This window comes from Myotis brandtii, unplaced genomic scaffold (assembly GCF_000412655.1).
Source record: "Myotis brandtii unplaced genomic scaffold, ASM41265v1 scaffold115, whole genome shotgun sequence".
In the NCBI taxonomy this organism is placed as follows: Eukaryota; Metazoa; Chordata; class Mammalia; order Chiroptera; family Vespertilionidae; genus Myotis; species Myotis brandtii.
The window spans coordinates 17,838,351-17,854,473 of NW_005353967.1; the positions used below are offsets into that span (position 1 = coordinate 17,838,351).

At 43.1% G+C, this 16,123-nt stretch overlaps 1 protein-coding gene across 3 annotated transcripts in view; it reads left to right on the forward strand.

Annotated features, from left to right (window-relative positions):
• The window catches only part of IQGAP2 (IQ motif containing GTPase activating protein 2), a 283,664-nt gene that overhangs the window by 115,799 nt on the left and 151,742 nt on the right, over positions 1–16,123 (forward strand). The window contains exon 3 of one of the 3 annotated variants that reach the window (XM_005858052.2): positions 683–856. The exons of 1 other annotated variant lie outside the window; for it this stretch is intronic. In XM_005858052.2, the coding sequence (XP_005858114.1) occupies positions 683–856 (174 nt within the window). Of the gene's footprint in view, positions 1–682; positions 857–7,762; positions 7,798–16,123 lie in introns of those variants that run through there. One more of the 3 variants, XM_005858054.2, reaches the window with a different exon arrangement.

Consider the following 16,123-nt stretch of genomic DNA (forward strand, 5'->3'; position numbering starts at 1 on the left):
TCCTCCTCCTCCTCCTCTTCCTCTTCCTCTTCCTCCTCCTCCTCTTTTTCTTCTTCTTTTTAATGCATTTAATTATTCAAGAAATACATGAATGTGCTCTTGTCTTTTCAAATAATATGGATGAATTGAATTCCTATTTGACACTGGCCACCCTCAATACTATTCCCCTTTATAGAGGTAATCATTCTTATAAGTTCTTGTCTTTCTCATCATTTAGTGTGTGTTTATGTACATAAATGTCCATGAAGTGTATTTCTTAATATAAACTAGTTGTACCATCTAGATTGTAACGAAAGTTGTGTTCTCTTTAGTTAATTCATCTTGGAAAACACAGGTTGGCATCATTCTTTTGCCATGCTTTCCTGAGGATGGGGTGGGAAGATGGCAGAGGGGACAGGGAAATGTCTGTGACTGATACTATGGTAAGATGACCTTTGTTCTCTAGACCTGGTGGAGTGTTAAAGCTGACTCCCTCCTGGGGTGCTCTTCAAAGGCCCTCATCCCTTGCTCCCTCTCACCCCTGGGAGCCCAGTGGTCCACCTCCAATTCTGCCTGCTCAGGTCATGTTGCCCCCTCCGGTCAGCACCAGAAGCCTAGACATAAGACAAGCCCTGCACTGGCTCATTCTTGCCTGCGGACCACCCCCAGCCCATGGAGGCTTCTCCCACTCTTTTCTCCACAGATGCTGCAAAGATGAGCCAGTCCCAGTGCAGCCACAACGAACCTCCACTCCCTGCACCCCAGGGCAGCTTGCCTCTGTGTTCTGGATTCTCCGGGCACGAGTCCGACACCTGCTTTCAAGGACTCCTGTGAAACTCCCCAACTGGTCTCACCAAAAACCCTGTGAGGCAAGAAGGTGATATTCCTACCCATCACCCAAAGAGGAGAGGGGGCTGTGTGGGGGTCTCACAGCAGCTCTTTCCAAAAATCCCTCCTCAGAGCTTTCTCGTGACTCACTGTGGGAGAGAGACACAAATCCGGGTTTTTATCTCCCTTTGGCAGGTTTTCCCCAGTGGACTGTTTTATAACTCACTTTGATACCTGATATGGCTAGTGTTATAACAAGACTGTGATAGCCAGAACTTCCAGGGTAGCAGCATCCTGAATACAGGAGAGGGCAGGTTTTTCTCTTCACTAGAGACAGTCAGAATGGTTAGACCATAGGGGTTGTCATAGAGTGATCGCGAACCTATGACACGCGTGTCAGAGGTGACATGCGAACTCATTTTTTTGGTTGATTTTTCTTTGTTAAATGGCATTTAAATATATAAAATAAATATCAAAAATATAAGTCTTTGTTTTACTATGGTTGCAAATATCAAAAACTTTCTATATGTGACACGGCACCAGAGTTAACTTAGGGTTTTTCAAAATGCTGACAACGCCGAGCTCAAAAGGTTTGCCATCACTGTCATAGACAGAAGACTGTCAAATTGTTCGCCAGCAGGGTGTCTGGTACATGCCACACACTTGCAACACTTTATAAAATTGATCTTTAAACGCGTTGCCAATCTATTAAAGAAAAAGTCTTACTACTTTGATTGTTTTTCTTTACTAGGCAGCTCTGCGTATATGTTTGAGGCATTTTTATTCTTTTCTATGAATTGCCTCTTAATATCCTTTGCTCAGTTTTTTTAAAATGTCTTTTCTTTATTGATTTATAGTTTTTTTGGTGTGTGTGTTTTTTTTTCCAGAATACTAATCCTTTGTTCTGTGGCAAATATTTTCTCTAAGCCTGGCCTTGTCTTTTAACTTTGGGCAATTGGACTACATCAAAGGCATCATAAATAATTTCCCTCTGCAGGACTGTTTTGTTGTGTCTGATTTAAGAAGGCCTTCTTCCTCCAAGGTTATAAACATAGTCCCCTATATATTTTTCTAATGTGTTCATAATTGACATTTTTAAATGTTTTAGAGCCTTAATCCATCTGGAATATTTTTGTGAACAGTAGGACTCTAACTTAATTTCTTCCCAAGTAGAGAGCCAGTTCTCTCAACACTCTTTTGTGAAAAGCCAGCAGCATGTTCTGTGGCCATTGGCATGAAATTAATCAGAGTCCGTTAAGGGGAAGGTGGGGAGAAAGACAGATCCTTGGTAAGACCCTAAATGTCAAGATGAGGTGACCACGCAGAGCAGAGGACGCTGCTGATCTGGAAGAGCTCCTGGCGACGAGTACTGCCAGAGCGTTTCAGTAGAGGCAGAACCACGGCCGCGAGTCTCTGCACATTGAGAGCTCATGAGCAAACAGTCGCAGGTAACTTGTTCAGAATTGTCATTTGTTTCCAAGCAAAAACTTTCTTTTTACTTGAACTTTCTCGTATGAACTTCTTATAGTTCATTGTCACCATTGGGAACACATCCCAAAGCAGGGTGTGAGTGAAAAACGTGTACTAAGAAGTGCAAGCCTTTGTAAACCCCTCTGTGCTTCTTTCATGATATTAAAGCCAGTAATGCAGCGGTTCTTAACCTGTGGGTCGCGACCCCTTTGGGGGTCGAACGACCCTTTCACAGGGGTCGCCTAAGACCATCGGAAAAACACATATATAATGACATATTGTTTTTGTAATTAATCACTATGGTTTACTTATGTTCAATTTGTAACAATGAAAATACATCCTGCATATCAGATATTTACATTACGATTCATAACAGTAGCAAAATTACAGTTATGAAGTAGCAACGAAAATAATTTCATGGTTGGGGGTCACCACAACATGAGGGACTGTATTAAAGGGTCGCGGCATTAGGAAGGTTGAGAACCACTGCAGTAATGATTGTTGGTTTGGATCCAGGATTTTTGCTTGATTTTCTTTACATCCTTGGACATGCATAGATTGAAGTATTTGTCTCTAGGGCAGAGAGGACAGTAGGTGCAAAGGCTCTGAGAAGGATGGCGAGTGGCACATTCTAGAAACTGAGGGAGAGCCCAGGAGGCAGGGACACAGGAGGCAAGGAAGGGGTGAGGCCAAGCAGCAGGCAGGCTGGAGCTCAGGGCCTGTGGCCAGGCGAAGGCTTTGGGCCTATGGATGCCACTGAAGGATTTTAAGCAGAATGACAGCATCAGTTTTGTTTGAGACAAAACTTTGATTGTATGAAGACAGATTGTCAGTAGGCAAAAGTGGATCCCAAAAAAGAAGTTTAGAAACCTTCTGCAGTGATCCAGGGGGAGGATGCTATGTTACCTTGATTTGAAACTATAAAAATATTGGCATCTATGTTGTGAAATAAAATCCCTGTAAGTTACAACTCTGGTATAAAATAAAACTTTTTTTTAAAAAAACAACCTCATGCCGGGCAGACCCACATCAGGAAATAAAACCAAAATGGACTTCCCGTTTGGTGTGCTTTGCCCATGATTTCCAGCTGGCAACAGCACCCTTCTGTGCAGGAGTAAATTTGCCGTGCCGATCCAAAAAACAATGACCAAAAAACAAACAAAAAGCCGAAACCGGTTTGGCTCAGTGGATAGAGCATCGGCCTGCGGACTGAAGGGCCCTGGGTTTGATTCCGGTCAAGGGCATGTACCTTGGTTGCGGGCACATCCCCAGTGGGAGATGTGCAGGAGGCAGCTGATCGATGTTTCTCTTTCATCGATGTTTCTAACTCTCTCTCTCCCTTCCTCTCTGTAAAAAATCAATAAAATATATTTTAAAAAAACAAAAACAAACAAAAAGACCCTCAATGCCATTTTTTAGAAATTAGATCTGCAACTATTGATAAGATCATGTGATTTTTATCCTTTGTTTTGTTAATGTGGTGTATTGCATTGATTGATTTGCATATATTGAACCACCCTTGTGCCCCTGTAATGACCCCCACTGGATCATGATGTATTATTTTTTTAATGTATTGTTGTATTCGATTTGCTAGTATTTTGTTTAGAATTTTTGCATCTGTATTCATCAGATCAGCTGACTCCTGCATGCCCCCTACTGGGGATTGAGCCCACAACCTGAGCATGTGCCCTGACCGGGAATAGAACTATGACCTCCTGGTTCATAGGTCGATGCTCAACCACTGAGCCACACCGGCTAGGGCTTCTTTTTCTAGTTCTTTAAGATGTAATGTTAGGTTGTTTACTTTTGTTTCTTGAGATAGGCCTGTAATGATATAACTTCCCTTCTGTTACTGTTTTTTGCTGCGTCTCAGAAGTTTTGATATGTCTCTGTGTGTCTTTTGATCTCACCTTTTATTTCTTCTTTGACCCAGTCATTTTTCAGTAGTATGTTGTTTAATCTCCACATATTTGTGGGTTTCTTTACTTCCTTTTTGCAGTTGATTTCTAATTTCAAAGCATTGTGGTCAGAGAATTTGTTTAGTATAATTTCAATTTTCTTGTATTTGTTGAGGCTAGTTTTATGGTCCGACATATGGTCTGTCCTTGAGGATGTTCCATGTGTGCTGGAGAAGAATGTATAATCTGATGTCTGGGGTGAAAGGCTCTGTAAATGTCAATTATATTCGTTTGGTCTAATGTGTCATTCAAGGTTGATATTTTTTTTTTTCTGTTTGGATGATCTATCTAGAGCTATCAATGGAGTATTAAGTTCCCCAACTATGATTGTGTTTTTGTCTGTTTCTCCCTTTAGTTCTGTTAGTGGTTGCTTAATATACGTTGATGCTCCCTGATTGGGTGCATATATATTAAGAAGTATTGCTCTAGCTGGTTTGGCTCAGTGGATAGAGTGTCAGCCCATGTACTGAAGGGTCCTAGGTTCGATTCTGGTCAAGGTCATATACCTGGGTTGCAGGCCCTGGTCAAGGTGCCTGCAGGAGGCAACCAACCCATGTGTCTCTCTCACATTGATGTTTCTTTCTCTGTGTCTCTTCTACTCTCTCTAAAAATCAATGGAAAAATATCCTTGGGTGAGGATTAACAGCAACAAAAAGAAGTGTTAGGTCTTTTTGATGTAGTGTCCCCTTTATCATTATAAAATGTCCATTAAAGGGTAAAGGGGGCCAAATATATGGTGACAGAAGCTTATTTGACTTTGGATGGTAGGCATAATGCACTGGACTAGATCATGTATTATGGAGATGTATACCTGAAACCTAAATAATCCTATTAACCAATGTCACTTCAATAAATTTAGTTTTTAAAAAAGAAAGAGAAAAAAAGAAATCGGTCTGTGCAGAACCATTTACAAAATTTGCAGGGCCTACTGCAAAATGAAAATGTGGTACCTTTGTTCAAAAATTAAGAATTTCAAGATGGCAACAGCAGAGCATTCAACCAAGTATGGGGTCCATGTGACTGCCATAGCTCACCCTGGGTCTCTGTGATAGAATGACTTGAGTCTGTCTAAAAGGAGTGTATCTCTGCCTATTCCAGAAAAGGTCGGTGACCCCTCTGATGTGGGCAGGGAGGCAAAGACTGAAGCAAGCTTGCACTATTCTTTAGCTCAAATCCCTTAATAACCTAACCAGTGGTGATTGATAAATTACAGAGATGTTCGGAAGTCAAATTGAAAACAAGTATTATGAGTAGGTGAGATAAATAAGGATGAAGGGGGAAATTAAGAGAGAATCTTTGTTTTATTATTTCTTGTTTTTATTGGCTGTGGTTGATGAAAACATAACTAAGAGAAGGGAATACTGTTAACTTTAAATCTGTTCCTTAGAACTATTCTTTACCAATATGTATTCATTTAACTGCCTTTCTAAGAGCAGATTCTTGAAGAGTTTTGGGAGAACACTGGTTTAGGCAAGAAGTTTTCTGTCAAATTCTGTGCTATTTATTTATTTTTTAAGGAATTGGTCATCTCAATTATATATATTGATTTTTTGCAGAGAGGAAGGGAGAGGGAAAGAGAGCTAGAAACATCGATGAGAGAGAAACATCGACCAGCTGCCTCCTGCACACCTCCCACTGGGGATGTGCCCGAAACCAAGGCACATGCCCTTGACTGGAATCGAACCTGGGACCCCTCAATCCGCAGGCAGATGCTCTATCCACTGAGCCAAACCGATCAGGGCTGGTCATCTCAATTTTAAATGTTAGGACCTGTCTCCTTTTATTTTGAACCTCTAGAAAAATGGCTCCAAATGAAGGTATAAAAAGTTTAAAGGTCTTTAACTCTGAAAATTGAAAGCATAGTGTGTGTGTGTGTGTGTGTGTGTGTGTGTGTTTTTACCTGCTGCTATCATAGAGGGAAGAATAGTGACTGTGGAGTTTGACAGTTTGAGAGATTCTGAAATTGGATGCTGTCATTTTTATTTGTAGTAAGTTTACTTGCTGAGCTCTGTACTGGAGATACCTTGAGGGCAAAGTTTGAGAGCACCTTTTAAAGCAGCGGTCGCCAACGGGTGGTCCGTGGACCACTGGTGGTCCGTGAGGTCCAAAAGGTTGGCTACCGCTGTTTTAAAGGGTAGCTTACATTTCTAGGAAAAAGTCTTGTGCTTACTAAACCAAATCTCTTTCAATTTCCAGTGACTCAGAGCTCCGATATTTGCATAGTGATTCAACCAGCAAGGGACTGGCTGCGGAGATAATTTGGTTAAGATAAGTCTTCTGGTTAAAACATTTGAAAGGTTAATAAAGGCCTTTCCTGAGCAGTGTCCTGTACAGTGGCTTTCAGAAACTTTTGACTACCTACCATGCTACCTATCAAGCTGGGTGCGATGGCGTGTTGAAAGTCTTTTTTTTTTTTCTTCAGAGAGACCCACAGGCCAGTTCTGGACAGTTGACATTAAACACTGCAAAATTCCAAAGTGCAGACAGCTTGGCAAGTTTGAGTTCTGTTTAGAACTAGTGCATTCTGTTCAGAACTAGCTTTTTTTTTTTTTTCAATAGTGCTTTTGTCTTCCTGATAAAGGTCACTCTGCTGTTGTCCAGGACTGGTGTTGTCCCTTCATGAGAGTTGCTAGGGAAGAGGGTGGACATATTATTGACATAGTTTTTATATTTATAATAACTTAACACAACATCAGGTTTTACAGATTTGAAAATGTAAATAAAACGGTGTGCCTTTTTAAGCTGCTAGTGAGCAGCCGTCGTTCTAAAATTGTTTTGGACATGTGAGCTCCCCTTTGGGCTCCTTTCAGCCCCCACCCCACCTTCGCTCTTCAGTGTAGTGGGATGGAACCAGCATGGATTCGGTTCAGATTCAGGCTTCATTGGAATGTCATTTGGACCATGAATGTAACTTAGATGAGGTAATCTCTGTAATATAGAGGTTCCACCGTTACCTACCAGAACTGTCAGGTAAAATAACCAGTGTATTGCCTGCTACAGAGTGGGGGTTCCATCCACGTTAATTTACATGACACAGCACCTAGGAGAAGGGATGAAGTTCAAGTGCAGACCTCTGCCCTTCACTTCCCAGGAGCATGAGGTTGGCAGAGGCCTTAAGCTGAAGCCTGCTCATTAGAGAGTGACAGGAGGGGCCTACAACTGACCCTGGCCTGCCTCAAGCTAGAGTACAACTTTGCTGAACTATTTCTCAACTGCACCGTTTATTTAGGGGGAGTTTGCAACTTATGTGTACTTAGCCCTACTGTTAGTGTGGCTGATTTCTTGAGGAGCCTCACTCAGTTCATTGGGGCTAACAGTGCCATGAAGTGACTTTAATTTTTTCCAAGGAACTGCTTACAATTGTGCTCTGTCAAATCCCCCGTGCCAGCCGCTGGGCATTGGGTATGTTCTAGAATTCCTTTCCAAAACTCCTAATCTCATATCCAAGTCAAGCACCTCCCCTGTCTCTCTCTGGGCTCCAGCTCCTCCCAGTGTGACAGGAAATAGAAAGCACAGTTCCAGGAGTTACTGAATTTGGCAAGTCGTAGTCGGCGGTGAGAAGGTACGTCCACCTGGTTTACTCTGATGCGGGTGATCACTTCACAGAGTTTGTGGTTCTCTGGGGCCGTGTTAGCTTCTTCATAGGGCGCGGTGTCTCCCTTTGGCATTGCTAGGTGTTCATTCCCCGTTCACACTCCCGACTCCTCCTTGCAGTTGAGAGTATCCTGCTGCCTGGCCCAGCAGCTGCCTGGCAATCCTAGGGCTCCTGCCCCATTAACCTCAACACTCCTTCAAAAGGTACTACTTAAGTACTGGGGTCCCTTCACACTCTGCCCAGGGTTGTAAAGAACTGGCATGGAGCAGGAGTACTCCCATCTTGTTTTCCAGGGGTACTGCTCCTGGGTCACTTTAAGGTCTGCTTGCAGAGGGCTCCTCCAGGGGGCTTCCCACCTTCCGTATCTCTAGCTCAGAAATGGTGTCAGCATCTGTGTTTATGAGTGTCCAGCTGATGGATGCCACCTTCTCTCAGCTCCCTAAGGTGCTCCATTCTGCTACAGTGTCAGCCCAGGGTGGCCTGTGGGGTTTGCAGCTCAGCCAGCAGCCAGATAAGGAACAGGATGCCCCCCTCCACTTCTTGCAGGTACCTTAGTCTCTCCTTGAGATTCTCTTAGAAACCCTCCCATGCTCTTAATTTTGGGGGAAGCAGGTAGTAACTTGCATAGACACTCACCCTCCCCGAAAAGCCAGCATCAGCCATTCTTCCTTTCCTTGGGGGCTGGGTGGAGGGAGGGGCTGCAGTCAGGCAGTTGGACTGGTCCTGTGATCTCTTGGTAGAAGTAGGGGCGGTGTCAGCCTTGCATGCTTATGGCTTTCTAAGAAGGGTTCTTGGTCCCATTGTCCTCATTGTTGGGTCTTGGCTGTGATTCTAAGAATAATAAAAAAAATCCCATTCAAAACTATGTTTTCTGTATATTAATAATATTCTTTTTCTTTAAATCCTTACCTTGCACTACCTCGGATGTTGTTTTTCCCATGTGTCCTTTCCTGCAGAACCAGAGGGCAGGGCCAGGTGAATGCTATTGGTACTTCTGTAGGATTTGAGTTGTGGCTTAAAATAGATCTCACTTTAGGAAGGTAGGGGGCTTCCTGGCCAGTGCTAAATGTTTGTGTCCCCTAAGAATGCATATGCTGAAATGCTAATGCCTGATGTGATGGTATGAGGAGATGGGTTTGGGAGATAATTAATTCACGAGGGTGGAGCCCTCATGAATGGGGTTAGTGTCCTTAGAGAAGAGACCCCAGAGAGATCACTAGCCCCTTCCACCATATGAGGACACAGCGAGAAGGGGCCAGCTATGAAGCAGCAAGAGTGCTCACCCCTGACCAACCCTGTTTTTGGACTTGACAGCCTCCAGAACTATGAGATACCATTTTAGTTAGCTATAGGGATAGGAAGCTCAGGGTCCTCTAAGTTTTCTTTAGTTTCCATCTACTAACTCCTTGCCAGCAACGTGGAAATATAAAGGTGTGTTCTCCTGGAAAGAGGGTTTGAATTGCTGCTGTTTCTTCATACTCACCTGAGGAAGGGACAGTGAAAATAAGCCGAGGGTCTCGCTTTAGCTAGTAGAGTTGATTAGGTGTGAGTGAGCTACTTCATTGTACATTTTCTTTAACATACAAGAGAGGAAAGAAACCACTGAAGGTGTGTGAGTGAAATGGTGAGATTGATATGGGGAAAATTAGTCTGGCAGCAGTCTGTAAACTGGATCATGTGGGAGGGGTATTAGATCAGAGTTAAAAGTTCAGACCAGTGGTCAAAGCGTCTCAGTGGGGTAAGTGGCAGTGGGAGTGGACAGGGGGAATGAAGGGGAACAGAAGTGGGAGTGGACAGGGGGAATGAAGGGGAATAGAAGCAGAGTTGATAGAAACCAGTAGCTGATTGGAATAACACTGTAGTTTCAATCTGGGATCAATGAGAAGAGAGGGTACCATGAACAGAAATAGGGAGTTAGAAGGGAAGACCACTGTGAGGGGAGGGAAGATCAGGGCCACTACTAGTCTGTAGGGCCTTTGTGAGAAGGGGAAGGCGTCCCCTCAAGATACAAGGCCTGGCCAGTGGAGCACAGGCTGGTCTCCTGGGCCTGGATGCTGTGCTCTGTGCCGCATGTACAGCCATGCACCATGGCCCTGTGGGAGATTCCTATCGGGCAACAAGATTCCTGTAGTCACAACAGCCCATTTGGGCCATAGCCAGGCTGTAATAGCTAAGGGATTGGGGTGGGAGCTGGAGGTCCGTGTACCTGAATTGGCTCCTGAGAAAACCAGCAAGTAGCAAGGCACCTCCCTTTGATAATCTTCTCCATCTATATCCATATTATTCTTTCCCTTATTGTTTGTGGTATATATGACAGAAATTTACTATTTCGGTCATTTTTAATATACAATTTCTTGGCATTAAATATATTTACAATATTATACAACTATCACCACTATCCATCTCCAGAACATTTTTTCTTACAAAACTGAAACTACACCCATTATTAAACACTAAACGCCTCATTCCTGTTCCCCTAGCCGCTGGCAATCACCATTCTACTTCCTGTTTCTATGAACCTGACTATTGTAAGGACCTCCTATAAGTGGAAGCATACAGAGTTTGTCCTTTTAGTCTGGTTTATTTCACTTAGCACAATGACTTCAAGGTTCATCCATGTTGTGGCATCTATAAGAATTTTATTTTTAAGGCTGAATAGTAATCTATTGTATAGATAATGCCACTCTTTGTTTTTCTGTTTATCTTGAGTTGTTTCTGTCTGGCTATTGTGAATAATGCTGCTATGAACATTGGTATACAATTATCTGAGTCCCAGCTTTAAATTCTTTTGGGTATTTAACCAGAAGTGAAATTGTTGGATCATATGTAATTTCATGTTTAACTTTTGGGGAACCACCGAACTGTTTTTCAGTGGCTGCACCATTTTACATTCCTAGCAGTAATGCATGAGGGTTTCAGTTTATCTATATTTTACCCAACATTTGTTATTTTCTGTGTCTGTTGTTTTTTAAACAGCCACTCTAAAAGCAGTAACGTTTCTTTTTTTTTTTTTGCCCTTCCTATTTTATGCTGCTTCTTCTCATGTATTTGTTATCATACATTTAGTAATTATGTAAATATAGTGCCTTGCTATTTTTTTTAAGCTCTATTTTTTAAAAATGTGCCGAGAAAGACAGCTGCTAACCCTGTAAATTCATGGCCAGCCTTTTACCCATCTGAAAACATATTCACGAGGCATATTTTCACTTCCCTTTCAAATGTTATAAAAGTTTAAGATGTGTTTCATTCAACATGCAGAGTGTTTAACTATTTTTAAATTAGTTCTGAGCATTAAAAATCACAAGTGCTCATAAAAATACCTGGATTTCTCACTTCTAAGGAAATGGTGAAGGCAGGACCCCAATGGTCCATGTTCCCACAAGACGGCAGTGGGGTTAGAGCCGGACAGCTTAGCCCTTTGCCAGCGTCTGCTTCGCCCCTGCAGGCATCTGTTTGCAAGCCCTGCTAGAGTTAGTCTGGATTTATTCCAATTCATATTAATAATTTAGGTATTTAGAAGTGACTAATACTTCTGCTCTACCTAGCTACTTAATACCCTCACTGACATTTTCTCTGCCGATAAAATCTGAAATCTCCTTGTTATCTATCCTTGCATGCCTCAGGCCCCTTGGGGACAGGTCTTGCCAACAGATTGGTCTCTACTGGTTAAAAGTCCCTTTAAATGTGGATTTCCCCTTAGCTGGAACATTTTAAACTCCAGTCTCTCTAGGTGCATACGGCACCCTCACTCTCTCCCAGCTCCGCCATAGCTGACTCAGTGGCGCTCAATGTGTTGCCACCCAGTTCCGAGTCCTGCTTGTTTTTCCCCGTCCACCAGGGATCGTATCAGAACATCTGCTTTTCACATATGCTCGCTTTATGTTTATGTAAGGGACTGTGTGCCCATCCATTTCATATTCTGGGTATGTGCTAGAATTAAGCTCTGTTTCTGTGGTCTGGAAATACAATTAGTGATGCCTGTAGATAGATTGTAGAGATGATCATTGGTCGGCTTCAGATCCTGTATCTTACAGATAGGCAGTCCTGGAAGGTGTTAGGTGAGGCTCTGGCAGCCCCGAAACGGAGGCCTGTGAAACCCAAGCCAGCCCAGCACGCCCTCCCTCTATGATTTGTTATTGCACCGAGCTGGCTGCACTGTCGGTCAAGCCACATTTCCTGAAACCTAAGAAGACCGGGGTGTAATAGTGTTCTCTTATAACAGCTCCTGTTCCTAAAACCTTCGCGTGACTCTCCTTGCGGTTGGCAGCCTGTCTCTCTCTGTGTGGTCGCTAATGACTTCACTGAAGGTGAAACATTTACATGAGCGCGATGGTGGTCATAGAGGACGTGAGGGTGCACGTGGGTGCTTTCGGCAGCTCGCCTCCTGCCTCACCGCCCCTCCAGCAGGTTCCATCTCCGAAGCTGTCCTGGTGGTTTATCCAGGCAGCCGAGCTGGAAACCTTGCTGTCAGTCACTAAGTCCGGATGATTTGTGCTTCCTGTCAGAGGGGGAAACCGTGGGAGTGTGTGTGTGTGTGTGTGTGTGTGTGGCGGGGGGGGGGGGGGTGGTGTCTCAGCGGTGTAGTGTTTTTTGTCTCCTGCTTTCCAGCCAGTTTCTTTTTGTGTCCATCACTCTTTTCCTGTCTTTTCTTTCCTAACCGGACATAATATTCAGCTCTGGAGTTTGAATTCTGATGTTCTTATTACATAGAAGTTTAGTTTCTGGCTTCTCCTTGCCCTTCCCCCTAAAGGCCCCACTTGTCCGTTGCTTTTTCCCCAAGGTGGGTGGGACGAGATTGCTTTTTATTCCTGTGGTCTTTCACTTCCCCCCTCTCTGTAAGGGTTTGTCACAGGAAAAAGGTTTTCTCTATTTCTGATGTCTATTTCAGTACAGAACAATGATGAAGTTGTTAGACAAGTGAAATGGTACTTAGTTATCTGTCTGGAAATTCTTACTCATCTCAAAGTCTCTCTGAGTGAGAAATCACTGTGGATGGCAACGAGGGTCCCCAATTCCCAAACATGCTGTAGAATGGCTCCCTCCCACAGGCACTGATTTCCAGCCGATCTGGTGGCCCCCTCTTCTCCTCTTCTTGCTTCGATGGCCACTCCACCCCTGGTAGCTGCTGTTCTGACCCAAGAGCTAGCAGACGGTGAAGAAAAGGACCTTAGTTTTAAAAGGTCTTAACTTGCCTTCTTCGGTGAGGTGTAAGGACTCTGGAGCACCCAGGGGTTCCTGTGTTCAGCTAGATCACAGGGGCGTCTGTGCTTCTCAGAGCTAAGGAACGTGGAGGCTCAAGTGTGGGGCCATTCGGCAGAAGCAGCAGTCCCCAGCGGCCTTTGGTGCTGGGAAGATATTCTGAGTGGCGGGGCTCTAATTAATTATTAACCTACATGTAAAACCAGGGAAGCCCAGGCCAGCACCGCTGCAGATACTGCCCCCTGGTGGGATGCTTCTGGTTGAGCAGGGAGAAAGGTATCAGCCAAGGGAACCCCGGATATAGCTTTGAGGGAAGGGCTCCTTGGACTCCTACTGGTTCTGGTATAATTGGGACATTTTGCTTTGTAAGATTATTTTGTAATATTATGTGTACAGAGTGGGTGGTTGCTTAAGTAAGTGCTTTAAAACTTGTATTTGGTCATATATGCACATGGTACAAAATTTAAAAGAAGAGTACACAGTGGCAATTGTCTTCTTTCTATCCACTCCTCCTCCCCAGAGATAACCACTTTTGCAGATTTCTTTTGTAGCTTCCAAAGGATAATTTCTGAATAGTTATATTTCTGTAGCTATATATATAACTATACACACAAATATATACAGGTATTACTATACAATTATTGTTTAATTGTGTAACACAGTGGTGTACACGATTGGCAACATGATGAAATATTTTTCAGAAGAGATCATTTCCTGCAGTATTTTCATCTTGTTTTAAAACAGAGGAAAAGTAGAACCTGGGACTAAACAGAAGTGGTTCTTGTATGAAGCAACTTCTGCTTGGGAGCATGGCATATATGATGGAGAGGAAATATCTGGCTGTCTGAAATGGTAGCAGTTCACTTCAAAATCTTAAAACCACGACTTGCCCTCCTTGTGCACAGGTTGAGTGCAAATGTTGAGCCAATCACACTCCCAGGGTATGACACACGGTCTCACTAGTCACATGGTGGTTACTGGTTGGAGCTGGGTCCCCTAAAAGTTACCTCCTTTTATCCCTAGTTCACTCCCTCCCATAGGCATCCATTCAGATATGTATAAAGTGTTTCATTTAGGTTTGTATGTATTCTTGCAGTGTAGCTCGTCTTGTTAGTATTTTCAATTTATGCAAATGGTATGGCTATCTCATTCTGTGCCTTAGCTTTTTCCCAGGCTCTGAGTGTTCCGTCTTTGGTGTTAGGTGTGCAGCTAATCTAGTTTGTTGCAACCTATACTTGTTTGGCAGAACTGAGACTTTGAAAATAGTTGAAGCATTGCAGTAACCTTTACTCCTATTTTTCTTTTATCTTAATTTTTGTTATCACAAACAACACTTCAACACAAATTTAGGAAACCCTAGAATTCCACCAACCTAATATATCAACTTTCATATGTGGAAACATCTGACTTGGCTATAACAAAAAGTCCGTGTATTATTGTATTATTCACCTTATTACATCACCATTCCTCCATTTTGCTAAGTTGTCCTTATAAATTTTAATAATTGCATATTTCATCTATATTATGCACCCAGCTTCACAATCTTTTCTGTGAAACAACTTTAAGTTGTTCATTTTTAATATCACTGTGATTTAATACCCTCATGCATGTAGTTTTTTTGTATTTGTTGTATGTGTTTTCCTCTTATATTATTTAGCCATAATAGATGTGCACTAGGGGATTATGGAGTTAAACAGAGAAATTATTCAATGGCTTATGATACAAGTTTCCCCTCACGATATTCCCAGAAACGAATGCAAGTGTCTTTCACTTAAAACCGCCTTCTTTTATTTTTAGAGTGTTATACTTAGAGCTGTTGCCATAGGAATCGATTTACCAATTGTCAGTGGTCAGCAGAGAAACAAGGAACTCCTTTTTGCTGTCCCCAGAACAAGTGGCAGAGTGCACCATCTGCTACCTATGTTGTGCATCCTTTCTAGTCCGCATCCCTCCTGACATGGGTGCAGCGCTGGTTTACTCATCTGTCCTTCCACTCACTGTGGTCTGGGTTGGCAGGAGCCGGTTGGTGTGCAGCCCTGCTCCGGTCTGACCCGGATCATGTGTGAACTGTGAACTGTAAATATGGACACACATATGGAAAAGAATGGTGCTTGGGCTGCTTCTACTATCTGCTCATCATCCATTTCCACTGAAGGGCTATTAAAACGTGGCTTGCTGCTTGTAAAGATTGTGTGCCGGTGGAGAGGAGGAGGAGTGGGAGTGCAGAGTGGGAGGCATTTGCGAGAACATATGTTGGGTTCTTTTCATTTTCCTCTTAGTGACAATGATTGATGGCATCCAGTGAGTCCTCGTTTGTCACTTTCTCGGTACAGCTGGTAGTGGGGGTGGGGGGACCAATAAGGGCCGGGCAAAAGATGGAGGTAGAGAGGAAGCGGCTCTTGATATGGTACTGAAATGACATTTCTCACAGTTAAACTTTTCAGTAGTGTCTTCTCCTGATGTTACTTCACTACTACCTGCTGAGAGCTCTTTTGATCTTTTAGACTCTAGAAAAATCGTCTTCTATCTATTTCTAATTCCCCATTTCCAGGAAAGGATTGCCTTTCAGCACAAGATACCTATAGTTTAAGGGGTGGAAAAGAAGGAAGGAAATCCATGCTGGATACAGCTTGTGCCCGGTTGGGTTGCTTATATTTTGAAATATGCCCTGGCTTTAGCTATGGCATTCTCCTGGTGTTCCAGAATGTTCATTATTTACCTATTCCATATTGAATGTTGGGTTAGGGGTAGGAAGGAGTCGTGGCAAATTAGTAACTTTACCATGGTCTTATTACGCTTGCTGCTTTCATTTTCTTGCCTCTGTTGGGCAAATAAATGTGTAAAAGTGCAAGAACAGTGATTACTCTGTGGTTAAATCATGTGCACAAACCCAGGAAGGAGAATCTGCCTCATCAAGCCCTCCGTTGTTATTTAGGTCAGAATTCATGCAGAAGCCTCAGATGAGGGTTGGTTTGCCAGGAAACTGCTGCCAATGACTTTCGGTTCATTCTTCTTCACTTTTTTCCTGCACCCCAGCTCGTGGTTACCGTGTCAAACAGAAAGTGCTTTGCACTGCAATTGAACGTTACTGTCT